This window comes from Hypanus sabinus, chromosome 22 (genome assembly GCF_030144855.1).
Source record: "Hypanus sabinus isolate sHypSab1 chromosome 22, sHypSab1.hap1, whole genome shotgun sequence".
NCBI classification, from domain to species: Eukaryota; Metazoa; Chordata; class Chondrichthyes; order Myliobatiformes; family Dasyatidae; genus Hypanus; species Hypanus sabinus.
Window position 1 is genome coordinate 45,113,516 of NC_082727.1, and position 27,828 is coordinate 45,141,343.

The 27,828-nt window shown below is 38.8% G+C and overlaps 1 protein-coding gene across 7 annotated transcripts in view; it reads left to right on the plus strand.

Moving 5' to 3' along the window:
- The window catches only part of LOC132379575 (serine/threonine-protein kinase 32C), a 271,167-nt gene that overhangs the window by 125,612 nt on the left and 117,727 nt on the right, over window positions 1-27,828 (plus strand). Inside the window, exon 1 of one of the 7 annotated variants that reach the window (XM_059947640.1) lies at window positions 27,554-27,801. The exons of 3 other annotated variants lie outside the window; for them this stretch is intronic. In XM_059947640.1, the coding sequence (XP_059803623.1) occupies window positions 27,664-27,801 (138 nt within the window). In that variant the 5' untranslated portion in view covers window positions 27,554-27,663. Of the gene's footprint in view, window positions 1-27,553; window positions 27,802-27,828 lie in introns of those variants that run through there. 3 more of the 7 variants (XM_059947646.1, XM_059947645.1, XM_059947642.1) reach the window with 3 other exon arrangements.

A 27,828-nucleotide genomic window follows, 5' to 3' on the forward strand; every position in this document is an offset into this window, starting at 1 on the left:
TACATTGCTTACCTTTGCATCCTGCTGGAGCATTCCCTGAAGAGCACATGTTGTCAGCAGGACCTTCTATCATTTCCAAATGCTTCTGATGTTCAGAGACTATTGATCATTTCTGATGATCAAAGACACCTATTGAAATCATTTAAATTTAAAACAGAATTGAGAATAGTAAATTATTATTAAGCATGTTATATTATCTAAAGCAATAATAATTTAAGCAAAGTTTTAAAAACACTTAAGGATCAGGTTTAATATCACCTGCATATGTTGTGAAATTTGTTAACTTAGTGGCAGCAGTACAAATGCAATATATGATGTAGAGAGAAGAATAAGTAAATAAATCAATTGTGGTAAGTATGTTATATTAAATAGTTAAATTAAAAATAGTGTAAAATCAGAAATAATATAAAAACAAAAAAAAAGTGAGGTAGAGTTCATAGGTTCAATGTCCATTTAGAAATCAGATGGCAGAGGGGAAGGTGCTGTATCTGAATTGCTGAGTGTGTGCCTTCAGGCTTCTGTACCTTCTTCCTGATGGTAACAATAAGAAGAGGGCATTTATCCTTGTGCCTGCCAGTGACTTGTTGAGATGATTGCAATGACATCGCATGTGTGTATTGTTCAGTTGGCGCTAGACTTGGTGCCAAATCCAATGGCAGAGCGGGAGGTCAAACATGTGGCAATCTGACTTCAGCTTGTTCTGAACTTTGGTATTGCAGTTTGTAGGCTTAGAACATTGAAGAACTTTGCTAGGCCTACTGCAGACAGCCAGTGCTTTGGTGTGGGGCTACTTGCTCACCATCAGCATGAACTGGTTCTTTACAAAAAAACCTTAATAACAAAAGACGGCCTCTGGTGGATGTCAAAGGTTGCGAGAAAAAGGCATGAGAATGAGGTTGAGAGGGATAATAAATCAAAGTTCCGAGTAAATATATGTCACCATATACAACCCTGAGATTTATTTTTTTGTGAACAATCACAGTAAATACAAGAAACATAATAGAATTAATGAAAGACCTCACGCAACAGGATGGACAACAACCAGCATGCAAAATAAACTGCAAATACAAAAAGAAAGGAGATAAAAAGAGAAATAATAATAATTAAGCAATATACATTGAGAACATGATGCAGAGTTGCTGAAAGTGAGTCCATAGGTTGTGGGAACCATTCAGTGATGGGGGGAGTCAAGTTGAGTAAGGTTATTCTCTCAGGTTCAAGAGCCTGAACTTGGTAGGGTCCTGAGGCTTCTGTACCTTCCTGATGGCAGCAGCAAGAAATATGGGGGTATTTGATGATGGATGCTGCTTTTCTGAGACAGTGTTTCATGTAGATGTTCTCATCATGGGCTTAACCCATGATGGACTGGTCTATATCCACTACTTTTTATATGCTTCTCTTTACAATAGGATTGGTGTTTCCAAACCAGGACATGATGCAACCAATCAATATCCCCTCCACCACACATCTATAGAAGCTTATTAGTGTTAGATGACATGCCAAGCCTTCAGAAACTTCTAAGAAAGTAGAGACACTACTGTGTTTTCTTCATAATGGCACTTGCTTGCTGGACCCAGGACAAGTCCCCTGAAATGACAGCACCAAAGGATTTAAAGTTGCTGACCCTCTCCACCTCTGATTCTTGGATGAAGATTGGCTCATGGACCTCCTTTTTCCTCCTCCTGAAGTCAATAATTATCTCCTTGGTCTTGCTTGCATCAAGTGAGAGTTGTTGCTGTGGCACCATTCAGACAGATTTTTAACCTCTCTCCCATATTTTGTGATGATTTGTCACCACCTTTGATTCAGCCAACAGCAGTGGTGTCATCAGAAAGCGTCAATATGGCATCAGAGCTGTGCTTAGCCTAACAGTCATAAGAATAAAGCGAGTAGAGGGGGCTAAACACACAGCTAACATCAGTCATGTTGGAAAGGTGGAGCAGGCTTAACGGGCCAGTCGCCTAATTCCTTCCAATGTCTTATGATTATTTAGAATAATTTAATGCGAAGGAAAACATGAAAGTTTCCATCAAAATGAATGACCAGCTGAAAATGATCCCAGTACTTTTTCCGATTATTAGTATGCATGTAATTTCCCTCCAACGTTGGTCTGAATGTAAATGCCTCAAAGTACTTTCTTTGGACTGATAATTCCAAGATAATTTTCCCAAAGGAACTTTAAAATATGAAGCAGTTCGTGGGCATTGTTAAAATGCATTGAGCAACAGATGGGCCCAACATAGTGAATCTTTTGCTTTTTTCGTAGAGAGCTTTATTTTCGAAATCCCATACTGATTCACATTTCCCATGCTTTAGAAAGGAAAGTAACATCCTTTGCCAATTGGAATATTGCCATGGACTTGGATGAAATTCTATAAAAAGGAAATTTCTGTAATAATGTTGGGACAATAATTCTTGAAACAAGGAAAAAGGTTGTATTTCTAAATTCTGGGTCTGTGCCTGATTTGCATTGTATTTTCTGGAAATTTATGTACATTCCATTATTGAAATGGAAAGCAACAGAACTGCAGTGAATACAAATGCAGTTCATGGTGTTTCTTATTGTGCCCAAGTTCAACATTATAAAACCTGGAGTGATAGTTAAGATCAAAGACCTCCAGATGGACAGTATGCTGTGAGTTAAAGGAGATGAGCTCAATTTATCCGTTGACCACTTGCAAGAAATAAACATTCAATATTGGATTTCTGAGAACTAGTTTTTTGGCATCTTTTAACTTCAGTTCCTGGGAACAGGGTTTCTGCCAGCTCCCATTCAGAATTGGAATATGTGGATTTGCTTGGGCACAAAGATGGAGCAATTTGTTTGTTACTCAGCCAGAATATTGTTTCGGGAATGCTGGAGATAAAATGGTATCTGTAAGCTCCATTTAACTACACAGACAATGATTAAATACGCTGTTTACTGTAGTTTGACATCGAGCATAGAACAGTACAGCATAGTAAAAGCCCTTTTGGTCCACAGTATTGAGATGACTCCAAGATCAACCTAACCCTTTCACACACCCCCCAAGCTCTCCATTTTTCTATCATCCAAGTGCCTATATAAGATTCTCTTAAATGGCCCAAATGTATCTGCCTCTACTATTACCCTGACCTATAGATATTTTCAGTTACAGGGTCCATTTAGCTAGTGGTCACCAAGATAAACATAAATTATAATTACCATTGGCATCAGTAACAGCAGCAAAGCTGCACTGTGTTGGTGAATCAAACTCATCAGAGAACCATTGCACTCTGGAGAATCTTGAATATTTATGGCCACTTGGCTCCTCTTTTCTATGCCAGTTAGAGGAAACAAAAACTACTTGGTTGATCCCACATTTCAGATCTCAATCTATTTCCAAGTAGGTTAAAAATGCAATATAAAGTGAGTTCCAGGCTCTTACTAAACTCCAGTGAAAAATCCTCGCCCTCGATGCTCTCTACCTGGCCACAATAAGGAAATGCCAGCATAAGAGCTGTTAGTTTGGACAGCATTTGTGGTCAGAAAAATTGTGTTGAGTATTCATATTGAAGAGCCAGAAAATATTGAAATATAAGCACGTTTTAACTTGCAGGAAAGCGAAAAAGATGGAACAAGTTGGGAAGAATAAGAAGGTGGTGATACCAGTTGAGAGAGGGTGATGAAGACTTGTTGGCTTCAGGATGAAGTGTAAATAAAGATTAAACAGGACAGAAGAAAGAAAATAAAAGCAAAGAGCAGCCCAGTGGTTCAGTCACAGGAGCCGCTGCCTCCAGCACTGGAGTCTGGGGATCATATTTAGTCTTGAATGCTGTTTGTGTGGAGTTTGTACATTCTCACTGTGACCAGTTGGGTTTCTTCTCACTACTCATAGACATGCAGGCTGTTGGGTTAATTGACCACTGTAAATTACCCTCAGTGTATAGATGAGCGTTAGAGTCAAGGAGGGTTGGGTGATGAGAATGTGGGGTGAATGAAAAGAGGGATTAATGTAAGAGTAGTGTAGATATGTGGTTGATGGTTACTGATCACTCAGAGGACTGAAGGGTCTTTTTCTATGTTCGATCTTCCCGTGACTGACAATGTTGCAGCTGTGAAATGCAAAATGTTGAACTAAATCTTCACTGTGGAAGACACTAGCAATTTGCCTGACGTTGAAGGGTGTGAGGGAAGAGAAGTGGGTGCAGTTACTATTACAAGACAGAAAGTGCTCAAAAAGCTGAAAGGCCTAAAGGTACATAAGTCACCTGGATCAGATGCACTGCACCCTAGGGTTCTGAAAGAGGTAGTGTTACAGATTGTGGTGGCATTAGAAATGATCTTTCAAAAAATCACTGGACTCTGGCATGGTGCCAGAGGAATGGAAAGTTGCAAAGGTTACTCAACGCTTTAAGAAAGGAGGAAGGCTGCAGAAAGGAAATTATAGACCAGTTAGCCTGACCCCAGTGTTGGGAAGATGTTAGAGTCAATTGTTAAGGATGAGTTGATGGAGTACTTGGTAACACAGGATAAGATAGTACAAAGTCAGCCTGGTTTCCTTCAGGGAAAATCCTGCCTGATGAACCTGTAGGAATTCTTTGAGGAGCTATACAAGTAGATAGATAAAGGGGATGCAGTCGATGTTGTATATTTGGACTTTCAGAAGGCCTTTGACAAGGTGCCACACATGAGACTGTATACCAACCCAAGAGCCCATGGTATTACAGGAAAGTTACTAACATGGTTAGGGCATTGGCTGATCGGTAGGAGGCATCGAGTGGGAATAAAAGGATCCTTTTCTGGTTGGCTGCCAGTGGCTAGTGGTGTTCTGCAGGGTTCAATGTTGGGACCACTTCTTTTCATGCTGTATATAAATGATTCAGATGAAGGAATAGATGGCTTTGTTGTCAAGTTTGCAGATGATACAAGGATTGGTGGAGGGGCAGGTAGTGTTGAGGAAACAGGTAGGATGCAGAAGGACTTAGATTAGGAGAATAGGCAAGGAAGTGGCAAATGAAATACAATGTTGGAAATTGCATGATCATGCATTTTGGTCGTAGAAATAAATGTGCGAACAATTTTCTAAATGGGGAGAAAATCCAAAAATCTAAGATGCAAAGGAACTTGGGAGTCCTTGTACAGAACACCCTAAAGGTTAACTTGTAGGTAAAGTTGGCGGTGAGGAAGGCAAATGCCATGTTAGCATTAATTTCAAGAGGTCTAGAATACAGGAGCAAGGATGTGATGCTGAGACATTATAAGGTACTGGTGAGGCCTCATCTTGAGTATTGTAAACAGTTTTGGGCCCCTCATATTAGAAAAGATGTGCTGGCATTGGAGAGGGTCCAGAGGAGGTTCACAAGGATGATTCCAGGAATACAAGGAATGTTTCATGACTCTGGGTCTGTACTCACTGGAATTCAGAAGGATGAGGAGGGATCTTTCAAATGTTGAAAGTTCTAGACAGAGTATATGTAGAAAGATGTTTTCTATGGTGGCAGAGTCTAGGACAAGAGGGCACAGCCTCAGGATAGAGGGGTGCTCTTTCAAAACAGAGATGCAGAGAAATTTCTTTCGTTTGGGGGTGATGAATTTGTGGAATTTTGTTGCCACTTACAGCTGTGGAGACTAGGTCGTTGGGTGTACTTAAGGCAGAGATTGATAGGTTCTTGATTGGACATGGTATCAAAGCTGGGAACTGAGGTTGAGGAGGAGATAGAAAAAAGCATCAGCCATGATTGAATGGCAGAGCAGACTTGATGGGCCAGATTGCCTAATTCTGCTCCTATGTCTTATAAGTAGAGGTATTAGAAATATTCAGCAAATTATGCAACACCTTTGGTTAGAGAAACATAAATTAACTTGAAAAGCACTTCAAAAATCCTTCAAGGCTCCAGCACCATACTAGTAGCCATAGAGGACTGTAAAATATTGGTCAGCCTTAAAATGCTTTGTTATCTTAATGGATACATTCCATCTTGTCCATCTTGTCTTTGGGGTTTGTCCACCTTGAAAATTATCATACAGCATTTATATTCCTTTCCTTTAATTCCACTTTTGTTGGAGATGGTGGAGTCTTCATTAAGAGCCAAACCCTTTGTCTTCTGGCTCCACACATTTTGGTCCCTGTTTCAGTAATGTTGAGTGAGGGACATTCAGGGAATTATTAACAATAGTGTCATGGAATCTGTTGGATTTGCATGACTGGGCATATGCAGTATTCACTGTAACATCTCATCACCAAAGGTTGTATCTGAGATAGTTCAGCACTTGATCATTAGCCAAGATTTGAATGTGCTCGGGGTTCTGGAGCAGGAATTAAACACACGTCCTTGCGAATTATGCCAATGAGTCACAATTGACGAGTATCTTGAATTCATGTTACCTGCCTTACAGCTTTAAGGCAATTATTCCAAGTGTTGTACATTGAAATATACATATATTTTCCTGCTTGTCACCTCCTGCCGATATGAAAAAGGTGATGTTCAGTTAAAGTGTATTGAGCTTCACTTCATACTGAATACTGCATTACTATGACAAGTTGAAAACTTAGAAATGACAATTTCACTGCAGTGCTGAGGTGTCTTCAGCTGCAGAGTTCCAATAATAACACGCACGATGGCCTACTTGCATCTAAAGTGATGAATGACTGACTCAGTTACCTGAAGTTTTCCCCCTTTTACTGAAAATGCATTCCGGATCAGCATAATAATTGGATATTTTGCATTTTTCAGAACTCAAATTACTTAAACAAAACTACAATTGATTTCTGACTGTGTGCAGATACAATTTAAAATCTGAAAATATTTTAAAAAAACACCTGTTAGTTTGCAGAATTGTATCTCCCTTTCTTCCCTCCAGACAATCATACTTCCATTATGCTGGAAAAAAAACACAGATTTTTTGTGCTTTTTATTGCAATTTAAATCTAAGATCAAGCTCCAATTTTGGTAATACCCCATTTGTATTTTTGCTTGGGTTGACCTCCATGAAAGATTGCATATTCAACTATAATTACAAGTTTATAACATTGTTAAAGAATTTAGTTTTTTGCTTTCTTTTTTCTTAATGGTGTTTCTTAGGGTTGATTTATTAGAAGAGGATTTGTCATTTACAGTCCAATAAACTCAAATAACTTTGTCCTATACCACCTATACATTACAATCTTTGAGTGACTCTTGGACAAATAATATAGTTGTATTAATATGCCATTTCTTGTGATTTCACATTACTTGAGCTTAGTTGAAATTATTTAACATTTGATTTCATCTTTTGACTGAATTGAGTTGAATGCTATTACTCCTTTTCAGTCCTTAAAACCTATTGTTTACTCCTTAATGGAGCCATGTTACCACACACAATCATGTAACTAATGGGTAAGATGCATTAAAATTGATTTGCATTGTACTAAACCTATTTATTCCAACTGTTTCACTGTATGTTATTTTTATGGTACATTAAGTTATGTTACGCTACTGTGCTAAATAATGCGGTCATTCAAGGACAAAAGTCTATGAAGCAAGTGAAATTCTCTAAGTTTGCAGCATGACCCAGTTTCACAGGCTGCCTGAGGGGCGGCTGTGATGGGTTGGCCATACTGTTTGATCCTCCTGTTGTTTTGAATGAATGTGATCACCAGGTAGGTCAGTTGCATGCAAAATAAAATTTCGAAGTTTTTTTATGAGTCAATGCAAAATAACAATGAATAAACAATTTCTGATTTTTGCTGTAGTTGGGTCTGCTTAAATATACAGTACATTCCAGTTAATTAGGCCAGCAGTTAATCAGGGGCAACTGCTTATTTGAGACCACTTTTAGAGAACAAAAACTAATCGAGAAAATAGCCAGGATTCCCTTTCGTTTATTTGGGACTCTATGTCTCTTAACTGGGACAGAAGACTGTTGCCTAACAGTTTCTAAGTAGTGTCAGTCATGCTACTTGTGTGGCTGCCAGACACCACACTGTGCTTAAAGTGAACCGTTTTAAAATAGCTTCAATTGCGTGTGCTTGCGTTCATAAAGCAGTGATTTTTGTCACTGCTGGTTGGTGAGAAATAAATAGTAAGACATTTCAGAACTATTTTGTTCACAGTGGTTTCAAGCATAGAGGCTTACAGATGTCTGAAATGGCTTTTAGACATTATGAAACAAACAGTTCTTAAATAGCATCAGTTGTGTGTGCTTGTGCTATATTGTCCATTTGGGCTGATGGATGCAGAATCAAAGAGCAGTGATTTTTGATCATCGTGTTTTTTACTTTGGCTTTTTCAGGAAGGCAATGAAGGTCATCCATTATCTGCACTAAGTGTCTGTGCAGATTTTGTTCAGTTACTGTCAAATAAAAGAACCTGGCAGCAATGAACACTTCCATCAATGCTATTAGGAACCAATAGTTTTATAGTACTGTAGTTGTATTGATAGTGTTCTAACTTGTTCTATATTTCATTTAAATACATAATTTGTTATTCAGTTAAATAGTAGTTTGTCTTTGTTATGCTTTTAAACTACTTCCAAGAAATTTTGGCTAATTTGAGTAGCTGCTTAATTGGGCCAAAATGTACTGGTCCTGGGTGTCCTAATTAACCAAAATCTACTGTATCTGAATTTCTTCACTACACCAACTGAATTTCAATTAGGGTTACTAATGTCTTCCCAATTTTTCTTGGCCTTTTATACCTGAAGTATTTCTGTCAGTATTTTGGTTCCAAGATTTCCCCAGGGGTCCATGCATCTCAATTTGTTGTTGAGGAAAATTTATACTCTCCAGTCTTCTTGTTAATCTTAGTCTGTACATTTTCCTTTTAATCTTGGTGGCACTGGGAAATATGGCAAGGGCAAAGAGTCACAGAAGGCTGAAGGCTAAATTTACAAGGCACAACTGTAACTTGCTACTTCTCAGGATATATCACAATTGTTTCTTTCATGTTATTTCTTGCAGGTGATGGTTCATGATGGACTGGGAGGGTTTCCTGGCCCTTGATGTAGAAGATAACTCTTCTTGGCCAGCTTTTCTATTAGAGATGTCCATGATTGTTTCATGTTATTCTCAGTGCACGAGTGTAAAGGAAAATGAAATAATTGTTACTCTAGATCTGATGCAGCACAAAAACGATAAAGAACACAATAATTATAGAAAAACACAAGAAGTATAAATAAGATAACTAAAGCACATTGATTGTATGTCCATGGTGATCAGCCTTGGGGAAAGTAAGTTTTTTGTGTCCTGGCTTGGATGCTATGTAGCCTCCTCCCTGATGGGAATGGGACTAATAGTCCATGAACAGGGTCGGTGTTACTGATTGTTGATGATGTTGCTGTCCCTTTTCCAGCATCTTTCTCTATATATGTCCTTGATGGTTGATAGGCTGGTGCTGGTGATGAGAATGGGCAATTCTGACTACTCGTTATAGAGCTTTCCTGTCTATTGCAGTGCATTTTCCATTCCAGGCAGTGATGTAGCTTGTGAGGATGCTCTCTATGGAGAATGACGTGAGTATAGATGTGCAGAAAGTAGGGGCATTGGTGAGATTTCCTGATTTTATAGAATGTGTGCCGGGACCTTGAGAGGTTGTGCAAGATGTGCACTCTCATGGTTTTGAAACTGCTGGAGTTTTCCACTGCTGTGCCACCAATATAAAGAGGGGTATGAGTTTCCCTGAAGCTGAAAGCCAGTTTCTTTGTCTTGTTGACTTTAAGGAAGAGGTTATTTGTCTGGCACTAAGCCCCAAGCTCTTCTACCTCCTCTCTACAGGCCATCTCATCATTGTTGGTGATGTGCCCCACCACTGCCGTGTCATTGGCGAGGTTGGCAGTGTGGGTACTCGAGTGTTTGGCTGTGCAGTCACGTATGAGCAGAACGTACAGTAATGGGCGTAGCACACAGCCCCAGGACACCCGTGTTGAGGATGACAGAAAGGGAGGAAAAGTGATACATCCTGACTGTCTGAGATCTGTTGTTTAAAGTACACCACCCAGTTGCACAGTGGTGTATTTAGACCAAGGAGTAGGAATTTGTTCACCTCGGCTTGTAGAACAGAAGTGTTGAATGCCAAGCTGAAATCCAGAAATAGCATTCTGACAGAAATGTCCTTGTTTTCTAGGTGTGTCAGGCCCTAGTACTAAACAGATGCTATGGCATCTGTCGTATTGTGGTTCTGTCAGTAAACGTATTGGTGAGTGTCCGATGCTGCAGGAATGAAGTTTTTGATATGTGCCATTACCAGCTGTTCAAAGCACTTCATTATGATTGGCATCAGTGCCACCAACCAGGCAGTGGTTTAATTCTGAAGGTGCAGAGTTCAGCAATGATGGTGACTGATTTGAAGCATGTCAGGTCAGCACCTTGGACTAATGAAGTCAAGAAGCTGTCCGTGAAGACATCAGTGAGGCATCTTCAAGGAGCGCTGCCTCAGAAAGGTGGCGTCCATCATTAAGGACCCTGTCACCCAGGACATGCCCTCTTCTCATTCACCAGGAAGGAGGTATAGAAGCCTGAAAGCACACACTCAATGATTCAGAAACAGCTTCTTCCTCTCTGCCATCCTATTTCTGAACGAATATTGAACTCATGAACACTACCTCACTACTTTTTATTTCTGTTTTTGCACTGCTTATTTAACATATTTGTTGTAATAAAGTTTTTCTCTATATTATCATGTATCGCATTGTACTGCTGCCACAAGTTAACAGATTTCACAGTATATGCCAGTGATACTAAACCCGATTTTGATTGCTGTCACAGATTGTACCCTGCAATTTGCTCTGATATGCTAAGCAGCTCCATTCATCTTAGCAAGGTGCACACATGACTTTCAGGTGAAATCTGCTCCTGTTGAGCCTGATGTGATTATTTGGACATGATTCCAGTGCATTTTCACAACCTAAAACATCTTTTTTTCTTTTTGTGTAGTTAGTGATTTGGATCTTATGACCCCATTACAGACAAGTTCCCTTTAAAAAGTGAAGCAAGTTTAAGTAATTTTTTGTTTTACTCCCATGATGCTATGTTGCCCTAATCAAAGTCCTGCTGAAAATACATTCTAATCTGTATTATAGTTGTCCTGGTAAGTAAAGTAGCTTAATTTCTTCTGCATTTGTATTTAAATGGTACATCTACTTTCTGATTAGGTTTACATGGATACAAATGAGAAGTGTTAGACAACATCATTGAGTAAATTTCTTATTCATATGCTAATTCAAGTGAAAGTCTCAGTTTGTTTTAAGTAGTTATGTTAACACCTACAGCATAAAGAACCTTGCCATTTATTGCTTTATGTTCAACAAATTCTTGGTAATGGACCAATTTATGTTGTGAGAGACTTTATCATACTAATATACCAACCTGTCAGAAATTTAATGGGTCAACTGCATGAATTCCATTAAATTAAAAACACAATGTATTGTTAGTATTTCTTCTTGTCTTTCCTTCAGTTTTCTGAAGCATTCTTCCAAGCGTATTCACAAACAGGAGAAAATCTACAGATGCTGGAAAGCCAGATGCACACTCAGACACAGACACCTCTTTAGATGGCATTTCCATTTTACGTGCTTTTGTTGCATTTTCACTTTTTTTTTAACTGGACTCAGAGTTTTATGATTTTAAATTATTAGTGCTAGGTATTAAACTGAAAACCTTAAATGCCAAAGTATTCTTGTTTTGGCACTGGATCATGCTTTGTCATTCACATCAAGAGCTCCATTTCTAATTAGTTTCAGTTGGTTGGGCGATACAATAAATTTGCTTGTTTATAATTGGAATAACAGTGGAAGGATGAACAAGACTTCATTGGTAGCAGTAGCTTGTATTGTTCACCCAAGAATATTTCTGATGGTTGTCTGGAAGCATGCTTAAATAAAAAGGCAGATACATTGGAGAAAAGGTGACAAGGAGCTGGTGCTTAACGAGGTGACTTTGTGGGGTGAGGAAGCAAAGGGTTGTGATCAGGTGGAAGATTGCATTGATTATTAAACTTGCTAAAATCGCGTGTTTTCACATAACAGAATTGCCATGGATAGATGTGAAACGTGGGCAAGATTCTGTCTGGGCTCAGAAATGATGGCTTTGCTCTTTCTAATGCAAATGTATCTCATAACCTGGACATTGAAGAGACCTGGAGAGGGATAGAACTGGACATCACAAGTGAACATTTGGAAGACAATAAACATGATGTTGGATGATGGCGCAAAGTAAAGAAGGTGGTCAAATTAAATATTTGAGGGATTTATAAAAGACAGTACATTGGAAGTCGGTCATTAAGCAGAATTGGAATCAATGAAGAACAGCCCAGCTGAACTGAATAATGAAAATGAGCCATTGGAGGAGGTAGCTGGCTGCTTGGTTGTGGAGGTGGGGATAATGCTAGATCAAGCAGAATATAAATTGCAGAATTTGTTTCTGTTGTTTGGGCTGTAGTAGTGGTTTAGATTTTATCAGAGGGAGTGAAACATGGAATTGCCAGAAATTCTTAAACAGAAAAACAGAATTAAGCCATAAACGCTTTGAATTTGTTCCACTCATCAATCAGATTTGGATGATTCTGTGGTGATTGCGACTGTGTCCTCTTGATGACACTGGAGAAGTTGGGTGTGATGGAGAACTTTCTTGGCCAGAAAATCCTGAGGATCTTCCAGAGGCTCGTGATGTGGAATGATGACAGCTCGGCAAGGTCACTCTCTGTCATGAGCCAGCGTTCTGACCCACGTAGACTGATCACAGCTCTGGTACAGCTTCACCTTGGTGTGGACACTGTACTTGGTTGATCCCCATATGTTACTCATTGATCTGAAGATAGGTTGCTGGACAGGTTAGACTTAGCCAGAGAAACACTGAGATCATGACCCTCAATGTTGAGTCACCTCCTTTTGATAAGGCATAAGGCAATGACTTACCCAGCACCGGCTGATTCTTCTACCTGGGCAGCATCATGGTGAGACCAAGGACGACATCCAATGCAGACTCAGCAAAGCTAGAAATGTCTTCAGATCCATGAGCAACCTATGTAGATTATAAAGGTGAATGACACCCAAAATAAATTGTCTATTCATATATCAATAGGAATGCCATCAGTAGTGTGAACATTTACCACCAAGTTCTTGACTGTGGCACAAACTGCACAGTTTCTGCGCAAGGAATTTTAGTGTACACTGAACAACTGAGCATCTTCTATCTTCTGAGGTTGAAAATTCCAGATGTACAGCAGTGTTACTGAAGAACTGCTGTCAGGCCTAAATGGCCAACTTTTTGTGACTGTGCGCCCTGGTTCTGAACCCTCAGGCTAAAGGAAATGCCTCTCATTTGGGACGGCATATTAATATAGCAGTCAGCGCAATGCTTTACAGTGCAGGCAACTTGGATTCAATCCCGGCGCTGTCTGTAAGGAGCTTGTACTTTCTCCCTATGCCCATGTGGGTTTCCTCTGGGTGCTCCGGTTTCCTCCCATTGGTAGTTTAATTGGTTATTGTAAATTGATCTGTGATTAGGCTAGCATTGAAAATGGAGTATTACTGGGTGGCGTGGCTCAGAGGCCCGGAAGGGCCTATTCCGTGCAGTCTCCCAATAAATAAATAAATAAAATGTCTCTTACTGTTATCACTCGAGAGCTGAGTTGGCTGTGATGGAGTCAGGATGGCATTAGACAAGAAAGGAAGGTCTCTTTCCTGAGAGACGAGGTGGCGATTTAGAAATGGAGGCCAACATCTCTTTTTATCATATTCGCACAATATGACTTCATGATTGAAAGAAATTGATCCTAAATGTGGCTTCCGCCTGCTACCAGGGCAGCAGACTACTGAGCCTTGTGTTTTATCTGGGGTTTACACGAGTTCTCTTTCTATATAAAAGTAAGAGAACTTGATGATTCCTTAATAGGGATTGGTTATCTAAATTTCACCCATCCTATAAAGCATTTTTAATTTTCTTCTTAAGCAGTCCCTAGGGTCGAGGATGTCTTGCTTCATTCTGTTTTGGTGAGCTCTGAGACTGCGACGAGATCAGTGTGACGCCTGCAGACTTTTCTACGGATGTACACTGCCTTGTGAAAGTATTCAGCCACCAACCCTTTGTTCACATAAATGAGTATTGCAATCAGGGATTTTGATCAATTTAACTGAGAATTTTTAATTGTCAATCACATGCTCCCTTTTGTCACAGTAAAGCCCAAAAAAAACAACAAAATTTGTAAGCATGAAAAACGAAATATCAGTGGTTCAAAAGAATTCATTCCCCCCCTCCCCCCGCTCAGTATTGCCTAGTTGAACCACCTCTCACAGCTATTACAGTCAGTAGTCTTGTTGGATAAGTCTCTATCAGCTTTGCACAATGTAATTGAGTAAGATTTGCCCATTCCTCCTTGAGAAACTACTCAAGCTCTGCCAGGTTAGTTGGGAGGTAGCAGTGGACAGCAAATCTTGAGGGTTTGCCAGAGGTGTTCAATTGAGTTGAGGTCAGGACTCCTGGCAACTCAAGAACATCAATTTGTTCATCTGAAGCCACTCCATAGTCGCTCTGGCAGTGTGTTTTGGGTCGTTGTCCTTCTGAAACACTCACTTTCTTCACAGTTTAAGCTTTCTGGTAGAGGCTAGCATTTTTTCGCCCAAGATATGTGAATTCAGCAGCATTCAACTTCCCATCAAACCTGACTAGACTTCCAGTCCTTGCCGCTGAAAAGCATCCCCATAGCATGTTGCAGTAGGTTATGGCAGGGATGGTGTTACCTGGCTGATGTACACGTACTGCTTAGCTTTGAGGCCAAAATATTCAACTTTAGTCCTATCTGACCAAACCACAAGAACTTCTTTCACCCCTTCACAGTATATTCTAAGTGATGCTTTGTGCAAGTCTTTATGGGCAAGGATATATATACTTTTTAGTGATATATATGAGTTGTTGAGGATGTTATCCTTTTCCTATGAGGCACAGAGAAAGCCTTTGAATGTTTTTTTTCTGGTTATCTCATTTGATGATCAAGTTCAGAATAGTTTCGCAAGACAGAACGGCAATGAAGGAAAGAGTGGATCCAGTGGAGGAAAGCTAGGCGCATCTGTGAGAGAGAAAGAGATGGTACAGAAGGTAACGTACGTACCTGCAATCCTGGTTGGGGCTGAACTGGGAAGCCTGGAAATGGTGCCGGAAGCCGGTAGGCAGAATAACTTGTCTGGTATCTGACACGTAAACGAAGAACTGCCTCCACTTTGGAGTCAATTGTACGTAGTTGGGGCTGGTATGCTGGAAGTTTGTCATATGCCCATGGAGCTGGCTGCATTTGCAACTTTCTGCAGTGTTTTCCAATCCTGTGTAGTGGCTCTTCATACTAGATGATGATGTAACTAGTTAGAATGCTCTCCATGGTACATCTGTAGAAATCTATGAGAGTCTTCAGTAATATACCAAGTCTCCTCAAGCTCCTAATGAAATATACTCACTGATGTGTCGCCTTTATAATTGTATCAATATATTGTGTTCAGGATAGATATTCAGAGATACTGTCGCTCAGGAACTTGGAACTACTCACCATTTCCTCTGCTGATCCCTTGCTAAGGACCAGTGTGTGTTTGCTCAACTTCCTCTTCCTGAAGTCCAACTAACTTGCCATTGAAAAATTGAAGTGTACATCTTGATATTACAAGCCGATTCACTACAATGAAAAGTTGGCCGTTCTCTGTTCATGAGATACATGGAACTGAAATACTCATAATGCACTTAGCCCAGTGGTTTTAATTTATGAAACTTCACTTAACAAAATGATTTTCTGAAGGGAATCTCTTTTGCAAATTGAGAAATGGCTGTACCCAGTTACACTTTACTTCAGAGAAGCTTGAGATGTTTGGATAGCAATATTTTAATTTTCAAGGCAAATAGTGGCCAATTTCATTTATAGTTTCAAGTTCACTTTTATAATATAGCATAGTCGGCAATGTTGAGGCCTTTTTCTGCTCTGCCTATATATTATGAGCTTCTAAATTTTACTTTGTTTCTGGCTTCTACCATGAAAATTTCTGAAATATAGATTCAAAAACATATATTCATTGTTCCCAGATACTGTACTTTATCTGCAAGACAAAATACAGTACAATCATGAAATTTCATTTGTGAAACGTATCAATAGAATTTTTTAAAAAAAGATAACAGATGAAGCAACACACACAAACTCACAACACACAAAGGTGGCATCGATGGAGAAGAGTAAGCAGCCCTAAGAAGGGTCTTGGCCTGAAATGTCGACTGTTGACTCTTTTCCATCAATGCCACCTGACCTGCTGAGTTCCTCCAGCATTTTGTGTGTGCTGCATTGGATTTCCAGTATCTGCAGGTTTTCTGGCATTGAAGATGAAAAATGACTCCCTTTTCATCAGGGGTTCCCAACCTGGGGTCCACAGTCCCCTTGGTTAATGGGAAGGCTCCATGACACAAAAAGATGGGGAAACCCTGCTTTACAGCAAGGAAATGCTATTGCTGCAACATTCATGGAAAATGATGGTAAAGCAATTGTGTCCACCTTCTGTCACTGTTACTTCCTGGCAGAGGCTTATACTGTACGGTAATCAATTTCAATAAATGGCAGATCCAAAAGTTGCTATTCAGTCCACATTGGTCAGCAGTATTGAAACAGTCAGACAGAATTGTACATAATTTAGTAACAGATGTTTAAGAAGTTCTCCAGTGTAGTTAACGTGGACGGAGATGCTGTTGAGTAGCTTACCACCAATAGTTTTATTTGTGCACCCATCACAGCAAGCTTAGTAGAGCTTGAGTTGTTGATTGCTATTGAACCCAGTAGTCTCATGGAAGAGTGGGAATAATTGGTCAACACAGCCTATTTGGAGCCTGGGTTTGGAAGCTAGGAGTCAGCTGGGATGTGGAATATTTATGGGGCTGGCAGAGGGGAGTGTTGTAGGATGCTTAAGGAATGTAGGTGTCCAATAAATTCTTACACGAGGGAATCTGCAGAAGCGGGAAATTCAAGCACACGCACAAAATGCTGGTGGAACACAGCAGGTCAAGCAGCATCTATAGGAAGAAGTACAGTTGACGTTGCGGGCCGAGACCCTTCTAAATTCTTAGTGGGTTGTTGACTGGTACTTGTTCCAGGAGGTCAGTTTTGAATATTAGCACTGCAGCATAGATAGCTATTCAGTATAAGCCTGGTGCCTCTGGGAGTGAACAAGTACAGTTGGTTCTCCAGAACAGTGTGACCTATTTTCCTCAGAAATTTGCATGGAACATGATGCCATACCATTTGTAACTGACATGGAGATATGTTATCTTCACGAGAGATTTGAACTAGTCAGTGCCCGGTCCAATTGTTGGAGTGGCATAATTCAAACCTGGAATGGTTGCAGTCATGGTCCAATCTGAAACTGAATACTTTTCTCAGGGGCACAGTGCCAAGAAAAGCAGCATCACCTAATTAAAGTTTGAATAAAAGATATTAATATATTGCAATAAATATCTGCTGTTGAAAAAGTAAATAGAGCTGATCACTGATTTATAATTAATGATTTTCAATTAATGTTTTAATCAAGTCAATTCAAGTTTATTGACATTTAACTATATTCATATATATATATAAAACATGTATGTAAACGAGACAATGTTTCTCTGAAATGGGGTGTAAGGCACAGCAGTTCACACAATAACTTACGAAGGTAAGGATGAAATCTACAGATGAATTACACAAACTAAAGTGCATAAATTACAGAACAGATTAAGATTGTTAAAGGACCCATTTATTTAAGGTCCATTTTTTTCATTGTTCTTTCCAATTGCTTTCTCAATCTGATTGTATTTAATAATAATATAATACTATTAATATGAGATGTATGAAGTTCTAATCCATATTATGTTTTATTGAAACCAATGAATCTACACACAATGTATTATTTATTTAAGTTTATTAAGCATGGGATTTTAGGGTTGTTTTATTGGCAGATGAATGTAAGAATATTAACACTGGTTTATTGGTATTAGGGGAGGATTGTTGTATTTCCAGTGTGAAGATGAAGCAGATTTATGAAGTTGCAGCTAAATGTATATAGCTAGTTATATCAATTGGAAACTATTTAATTCTAGGTGATTCTTAATACAGTAGATGTGGCACTGTTACAAAAAACTTCAAGTCCTCTGACCTAATTTAGACTTGCTGAATAATGGTGTGGAGGTTAAATATCACAAAGGACTGGATGAGAATTTGGGTCAATGAATGAGCTCACTGTGAATTGTGATTTTTCTTTGCTCAATGGATGTCAAGAAGGAAACCTACTTAAGAGTTCTGGAATATTTTCTCACAATTTAACATTCATGTATACCACTTAATCAAAAATGCAAATTTAAATATAGTAGCAGTAACATCAATAATAATAATAATAATAATAATATAATATGGGATTTGTGGACCTGAGTTATAGGTTAGGACTTCATTCTCTAGAGCCTAGGTGAGTGAGGGGAGATTTGATAGAGGTATATAAAATTATGAGCAGTATGAATAGAGTAAATCCAAGCAGGCTATTTCCACTGAGGTTGGGTGAGACTAGAACTAAAAGTCATGGATTAAGGGTGAAAGGTGAAATGTTTAAGACGAACGTGAGAGGGAACTTCATCCAGAGGTGGTGAGAGTGGAATGAGCTACCAGCAGAAAAGGTGGATGCAGGTTTGATTTCAACGTTTAAGAGAAGTTTGGATCGGAGGGGTATGGAGGGCTCTGGTCTGGGTGTAGGTTGATGGGATTAGGCAGAAAATGAGTTTTGCATGGACCGGATGAGCCAACGAGCCTGTTTCTGTATTGTAGTGTTTTATGACTAAATATGAATGTTTAATTGGGTTATATTAAACTGTGACTGAACAGAGACCAAGTGTCATAACAATATTAGAGAAGGAAATATCAAGGGCTTCATTTGATAGCTGTAATTTCCAGGTTACTTTTATTAAAAATGAAAATGAAATTTTAAATGATGATCTACAAATCCAATGTATAAGTGGCAATGAAGATGTAATTAGTAAATTCTTTGAATAGTTGATCAAATTTGCTTGCACTGCACCAAGCAAAAATAGTCAGTTGACTGACGAAGTATTGTGGAATGCTACTGAAATGGACCATGGAATTGAGAGTTACTTTGTACTCAGTTAATTCTAAACTATTAGTCACTTACCACACTATTAACCACTTAGAAGGAGATTGAAAAGTCATCTGTCTCTGATGTAAGCCAGGGACATTTGCACAATGGGAAGTATGCTGCTGTGCCTATTGTATTTAGTTGTCTATTGTACATAGCCTAGAAATTTGTTTTTGTTCCGGTAAGTTTGTAGATACTGAACCCTTTCCTTTATTTTCCTCCCAAGAGTTAGTACCTTGACAGAAATTGATATAGGTTCTATGTATAGCTTAAACTTGGGATCAGAATGCTTCATACAGCACTAGCATATGTGACCTTGGCAGAACTGTTATCCATTATTCTGACAGGCACGAAATTAAGTATTTTTGTCAAATTTCTAACAAATGTAAGTTCTAAATTAAGTTTATATTGTCTCTTGATTGCTGGGGAGAAAGTCAAGATGGCACTGGCAAGACCTAATTATCTTTTAGAATGCTGCCACAGCAATATTAGAAGTGGAGCCTTAACTTACCAATATATTTCATTAGGATAAGTCCAGATGCCATAAAATAGGTTATTAATCTGGAGTGTGCATTCCAAGTGCTTTAGCTGAATAATTTTTTGTGTATTCATTAATCATGTATGAGAAACATCATACATTGGAATCAAGTGGCTAGAGAGATGGAGAAATATTGAAAATTTAAGTTCTATTTTCCTGTATACTTCAATGTAGTGATGCAGCTTTTCTCTCACTGGAATTAAACCTTCCAGTTAGCTTCATCTATATGTCAGTCTGCCACTAATATCATAAAAGGGTGCCACGGTAGCATAGTAATTAGCGCGACGCTATTAAAGCTCATGGGTTTGGAATTCGGAGTTCAATTCTGGCACTGTCTGCTAGGAGTTTGTGCATTCTCCCCATGAGCATGTGTGTTTTCTCCAGAGCTCCGGTTTTCACCCACTGCTCAAAGACGTACCACCTGATAGGCTAATCAAATAGTTAGGTTGCTGGGAAGCGCACTTCCTTGGGCCAAGAGGGCCAGTTCTGTGTTCTATCTCTAAATAAATAAACACCTTCAATGATTAACAACCTTTTTTATGAAGCAATTGTGACCAGAAGTTGTGCAGCTTTGGGGAATATCTCCGAGATAAGTTAACCAGAGTTATTTTTTCACCCTTGATGAAGGGTTTCGGCCTGAAACGTCGTTATTACCTCCTCCCATAGATGCTGTCTGGCCTGCTGAGTTCTGCCAGCATTTTGTGTTTTTTTATTAGAGTTATTTTTTGTTTTTTTTTTGCTGTATTTCATGAGAGAGGGAATTTATGTTAGTGCTTTATGTGTTTCTGTATAATATAAAAAAGAAAATGCCATTCAATCTAGCAGATTTAGCATACTAGATACAAAATTGAAGCTGAAGGCTGAATATAATTTTCCCCCATAGCAGGGGGCGGTGATCAATCAGAGGGAAAGTAATTGCTTGGGAGATGGATATTGAACTGCAAATAGATCAGAACACTCCCTCAATAGTTTGAAGTTCGGCTGGTGTGAAATAATTTACTATTGGTTGCAGATAGCGGTGAAAATCTGTCCACAATTTTAGTGGTGGGCTGCTCTGAACTAACCTTCATCACTGCTATGGGGGTATTGTAAGAGCTGACTAGCTCAACCTCCAGATCATTTGTGTGCTTTTAATATCACATGGAGTTAAACAAATTTAATGGATATATTAGTATTCATGATGTGAACAACACCAAAAGGAAGACAAATAGAACCATCCACTTGACATTGTTGGCTGAAGATGCTTGCAAACATTTCAGCATTTATTTTGCATTCTGCATTGATCTGAATCACAATTAACAATGGGGATCTTTTTGGAGACAGTTCCCCCTGCTTTTCCCGATGAACTATGGTCGTGAGGTTTGATGGACTGAGAACAATGTCCTGCGTTCTGGGTGCTATCTCCATTTCAGACAGGCTTCATAACATAATTACACATCAAGATACTTCATCAGCTGTGAAGTGTTTTCAATATCCTAGTATTGTGAAAGGTATCATGGAAATGTCAGTTATTTTCTTCTCTTAGTTCAAGTCTGATTTCATTTATCCTGACCACCTTGAATGTTTCATTCCAAAATTCATCTCTTGAATATATTAATAATACAAGAGAAATTCTCAAGTTTAATCACTGTATAGTGTACACTAATGGAGGGTTTTGAATCAGTTCTATCAAATTATTAGACATAAGCGATGGGATCATCTTTGGGCCAAGTGGCCTATCAGGTCTGCTCTGCCATTCCATCAGGGCTGATGTATTATCCCTCTCAACATTGTTCTTCTGCCTGTAACCTTTGACGCACTGACTAATTAAGAGCCTATCAACATCTGTTTTGAATATACTCAATGACTTGGCCTCCACAGCCACCTGTGGCAAGAACTTCCACAGATTCACCACCTTCTAGCAAAGGAACATCCTCCTCATCTCCGTTCCGAAGGGATGTGCTTGTGTTCTGAAGCTATACCTTGTTGTCCTATACTCGCCCACTATAAAGAATATCTACTGCACATCCACTCTGTCTAGGCCTTTCAATATTCAGTAGATTTCAATGCAATTTCCATTCTCCCCCCACCCCCCATTCTCCTAAACTCCAGTGAGTACAAGTGAACAGCTATCAAATGCTCCTCATATTCTGGGTTTATTCTTGTAAACTTCTTTTGAATGAGAGTGACCCATCAAATGAAAGGGTTAATGTATGTGTTCATAAAGGGTACAGTGCATTGGTTGGGTTGGGTATATTTTGGGGGCAACTTCTCTTAACTTTGTAGCTATAGTATATATCAAGTGTGCTGCACAAGTGCCTCAGCTTTACAATCACACAAAAATCTGTTAACATTACTTTTTCTATAGCCAGTAACATAATCTCTGTCAACTGAATTACTTTGATTCACACAAGTAAATTGCTATTCTGAACTGCAGAGAACTGTAGGCCTTTGGTTAGGATGATTAAAAATTACAGTCCTTTGTAATGTCTTTAAATCAAACAGCACTTTAGAGGATGTACTCCTTTTCCTTTGAGGATGAAACAGTTATTGCACAGATGAATGCACTTAATTGTAATACTTGTAAGGAAAATATAGGGATAAAATTACTATTTTGTTAAGCATGGCTTGTGTTTCAAAATTCTGAATATTTTGGTGGTTAAATATTGAGGATAAAAGATAGCTCCAAGAGGAGCAGGCAATTATTTCCTTATTAAGAAATACTCATTTTGCCTTTAGGTTTTACGACACCCACAATTGTATAAAATTAATAAAAATAGATTTTCACTTCCGTGCTTCACAGAAATCTACATTTTTACCTGCTTACTCAGCAGAGAGGATTATAATCCTCTCCTGATTCTGTATATCATATGTAAATTTTCTAATTTGCAATATTGCTCTGAATAAACACCTTGAGAGAAGAAGCTTGCAGCAACACACTAAGCTTGAGGAAACATCTTATTTTTCATATAATAATTTTTTAATTATAGGCTGTAAGTATAGTTAGCAAGGGCAGTATTTAATAGCCATTTCTGACTGCTCCTATGAAGATGGAGGTGAACCACATTCTTGAACCACTACAATCAAAGTGGTTAAGGGTCAGGCAAGAGGTCCAATATGTTGGCTGGGCAATAGTTAATTAATTAATAATAATTCCTGTTTTTCTTGTAATTGGCTAGGTGAACATGGAGGTTGCAGACAACTTGTGCACTTACAAGCTGACTTCTGCTACGTAGTAAAAAAATTGCATATTTCAGTATTTATTCTGGAAATAGGGAAGTGCATTCAGAATCTAAAAGAATCAGACTTACATGTAGTTACTATTTTACTTGGTGCTAGATGTAGCTACTATAAAACTTCAGAAAAATTTACTCTTTTTTAATTTCAATTTAGGAGATGTCTTATCAGCAGGGACTAACTACGAACTCCAGACTCCAGTCCATATTGAGAGCGGTCACTAATGCATCAGGTTCCTGTCATTTAGGGAACATTTGAATGAATATGTCATCAAGAAGCCCTGATAAAACAGGAGTCAATGAACATTGGTGGAGGTGGGGAGGGGTTGTGAGGAATTCAATTGACTGCTTCAATTATTTGAACAGAGGAAGATGGTTTTGGCTGTTGGGGATTAGCCAGCTCAATGGCACAATGCAGTGATTCCTCAGGGCAGTAACTAAATCCCAGCCAGCTTCAGATTATTCACCATGACTGACCTTGCGTCTTAGTGTCAGAAGCAGGGATGTTTGCGGGCAATTGCACCATATTCAATTCCACTCATAATCGTTTAGGAAGTAAAGCAACCGTGCTGCATACAGCAAGACCTAGAGAGCATTTAAGAATGAGTTGATAAATGGAAATTAACATTCTTAGCAGGCAATGGACATTTCCAACAAGTGACATGTCCACCCTTTGCATTTAATGTCAATGGACTCACTGTATCATCTGTTTTCAATACTTGCTACAATTGACCTGAAACCTAACTTACTCATTTATAATAAATATTCTGGTATAATGATAAGTCGGGGCTTGGTATCTTGCACTAGGTGATCTACCTCCTATTACACCCAAAACAAGCACAAGTTGGGAGTATGATGGACTCCGTTTACTTGCCTGTATGCATCCAGTTCCAGCAAGAGGCAGGACGCTCAGCAGTGCACAGGACAAAAGAGCTCTCTTATTGGGGGCGCATTCACCGACCAAAACATTTATTCCTTCCACCACAAGTGAATTATAGTTGCAGTGTGTACAATCTGCAACAGTTCAGTTACTCTCCTAGGCCTTTCTCCAGCTTGCCTTCTCTGACAGCACGGACAAGTCCATGAACTCCACTATCCGCACGCTAAGCTCTTGAACTGGAAAGATATTATTTACCATTATCTTCTCAAGAGAATTTAGCGATCACCTGCAAATGTTTGACACACGATGAAATATCCTGAAAAAGGGACATTAAAAACAAAAATGTTAACCTGGACAATGTATAAAAGCGGAAGCAGAAATGTAACCAGATTTGTGTGAACTGATGAAGGCTGACTATGGTTAACTGTAAAATGAAGATCGGATGAGGGAGGAAGTTTTTATGGCAAATATTAGAGGTTCTAATTTATTAAGCTCAGAAAAAGATATTTTCCCTTGTCAGATGGGAGAAATGTTTCTTTAAAAAAGTTCTAATTAACTTTAAAACTGATCTCAGCCAGTAAGTGTTATTTGGAGTACTCACTACTTAGATACAGAACAGGGAATAGATGCTAGTCTTAAAGATGCTAAGTTAATGGCTTTTATTGCCAAGAGCCCTTTTAAAATATGCATGCACCCTCGAAACCTGTAAATGAGATCCTGCTCAGCCGGTTTAGTTTTTAATAGAAACCTGGGCATCCCACTCATGAGGGAAAAGTGTCTGCTGAATTTATGAAGTCTGCCATGGTTTGGTCACAGTTTGTGCTTCCATGACACACTCTGAGGGCTCAAATTCACAAGATGTACCTGTGAAAAGAGGTCACAAGCTATGCCTGTTATCAACAGGAGTTGAATTAGTGTAAAAATTCCTCATGGCATTCAGTTCAGTGTGTTGCAGTAGATGAATAATTATCTGTACCCATTGCTTGTGAGATTTCTGGGGTAAGATTGTTGGACACTGTATGACCACAGATCCATGATCAGCAGAAATATCATTGATGTTTATAATCCTATTATTCAAGTTTGTGCTTCACTTGATGTTCTTGACCAGTTTCAACATGGGTGATAAGGTTAAGAGAGAAGGTTGGAGATTCACAGGTATTGTTGCCAAGTCATCCAGGGATACCTGTTAAAGGAATGCAGCAACACCACAGCTGGGATTGGCAAGATGGAGCATTAGGTCAGTGAAAGGATATTTGGCCAAACTAGCATGTATTGCAAATGACAGCATAAATGCCAGATTTCAGATAAGTCAGGGTAGTCACAGTAGAGGGTGGGGGTGAATTAGCTGCACGGATATTTCATGAATGAGGACAAAGTCATATGAGTAGAATCAACTGTCACCAACACCTTCCAGCTAACTAATATCCTTATTCCTTCCAGAAGGAAATTCTATAAAAGGGAACTATTGTTTGGACAAACAGATGTTAACTTTACAAACTTTGGAAGGTGCAATGTAAATAAAGTGAAAGGGTTTGTGAGGGGTCTGATAATGCTACAGCAAGAATATTAATGATTTTGTGAAACCTTATCTCCACTGGAACCAGGACATATCATGGAAGTCTAGCTTTAGCTCCTAGTTATTTTTGCAACAAGATGGAAAAATAAGGCAGGGTACCTCTCTATAGTTACATGTCAATTCCGGTGTAGCGGAGTTAGAAGAAGAATCCTGCTTTTTCACGCTAAGTCCACTGCTTGCATTGAAGTCATATTGGATTAAAGTGCAGAAAGTAATCTGAATTAACACAGTACTGTACTACATCTGGTTTTAAACACAGTTTACAGAATGACACTAAAATTGGTGCAGGGATGTTAATTTATTTTTGAATTCCTGGGTGTCAAGATCTCTGAGTATCTAACCTGATCCCAACATATCGATGCAGTCATAAAGAAGGCAAGACAGCGACTGTACTTCATCAGGAATTTGAAGAGATTTGGCATGTCAACAAATACACTCAAAAACTTCTATAGATATCTTGTGGAGAGCATTCTGACAGGCTTCATCACTGTCTGGTATTGGGGGGGAGGGAGGGCTACTGCACAGGACTGAAAGAAGTTGCAGAGGGTTGTAAATTTAGTCAGCTCCATCTTGGGTACTAGCTTACTAAGTGTCCAGGACACCTTCAAGGAGCAGCGTCTCAAAAAGGCAGTGTCCATTATTAAGGACCTCCAGCACCCAAGGCATGCCCTTTTCTCACTGTTGCTATTGGGTAGGAGATACAGAAGCTTGAAGGCACACACTCAGTGATTCAGGAACAACTTCTTTCCTCTGCCACCCGATTCCTAAATGGACATTGAACCCTTGAATACTACCTTACTTTTTAAATATCTATTATTTCTATTTTTTGCATTATTTTTAATCTATTCAATATACTATACTGTAATTGATTTATTTAGTTCTTAGTTTTTTTCTTCTATGTATTGCATTGAACTATTGCTGCTGAGTTCACAAATTTCATGACAGATGCCGGTGATAGTAAACCTGATTCTGATTCAATATACATTTCCAGCAGTTACTGATATTACCCAAAAACTGTAGACTAATATAGACAGGTGCCATGTCAAAAGTGTGGATTGGATGTAAAGATCTCATGTGAAGCAATTGGTGATCATACAATCTCTTTACACCAAACAAGCATACATTGATTTTGAAGTCAGTGTATCAATTTAAGTTTTGCACCTGTGGCTGCAAATAAATGCCTGGATGTTGTATTACCACCACCAAAAAAATTAACATATCAATATTGAGTTTAGGAGTAGCCCATTCAGATTTTCAACCTGCTTCACAATTCAGTAGGATTATGGATGACTATTCAAATTCAGATGCCTGTCTCTGGCTTTCGCTCAATGTCCCTTTATGTCTTTAGCACAAAATATTATATCCAACTCCTTAAATACATGAAATGATTTGGCTTTTTTACTGTTTTGCTGAAGAATTTTTTTCTTATGTCAATCCAACATAGCGTACTCTTGATTTTTTAATTATCATGATGTAATCCTGGGCATCCTAATGTTGGAAACATACTCTCTGCTTCAAACTTGTCCAGTTCTGCTAGAATTTTTATAGCTTTCTATGAGATCCCTTTTTTTTTGATATATAAGACATAGTTAGTTGCACGTAGCCCACTTGGTGAAATTCCTTGCAGTTATTCCTCGTATCTAAAATACAAGCCACTAGCAAATGCCAAACTTCATATCTCTTTCCATTGTACATCTATTTTGGTCACAGGATGTGATGTAACCCCAGCATGATGTGAAATTCTCTTTGTCTTCCAAATGGTAGAATCTAAATTTATTTAATTCTGTACTGCTCTCATTAAATCACATCACTTAAGTCTGCAGATTTTTGGCTGAATTTATTTAGAAAGGCCACAGTTGGCACATGCCTTTATTAGAGAGTACTTCAAATGTGTGACCTTTTTTCCTTTTGTTTCAAATTGTGATGGTTGTCTGGGTAACAGCATTTCACCTGATTTCTCCTTCCAAGACTGACTTGGAAGGATTGTCCTTTATGTGAACAGGGCTGTCAAATGTCTGCTATGGTACATGAAAGGCAGGATATATGTACAAGTTTAAGCTAATTCAGGCACTTTTACCTAATCCTCAATACCAATGTTCTTGTACTTATGTTTGTCATTATATTGTTACCACTCAACTCAAAGTCAAAATATAATATAACTTCCCCAAAGCATTGTTATATTCTCACTGTGAAAATCATCTTTGTTCTCAGCCTCTGAAATGTTTTGTCGTGTTGCTGAAGGATCAGAAGAAAAAAGCTTGATATTGTCTGCATCTGTACTCCGTGCCTGCATTCTTCATCTCTGAAGACATCTTCTACAAAATGACAAATGCAATGTGTGCTTTGCAAATTAGTACTTGGTGCAATGCAAGCTATAGCTAGATCATGGCCTGCAATGGAAGTACCTTCAAACAGCAACAAATGGCACTTGCGGGAAAGCAAATAAAACAAAAAAAAATGTTTGATGTTCTCAGAAAGCCAGGAAGCTTTGCTGGAAAGAGAGAAACAATATTAATCTTTCAGGTCAGTAATCTGATGAAAGACCATCAA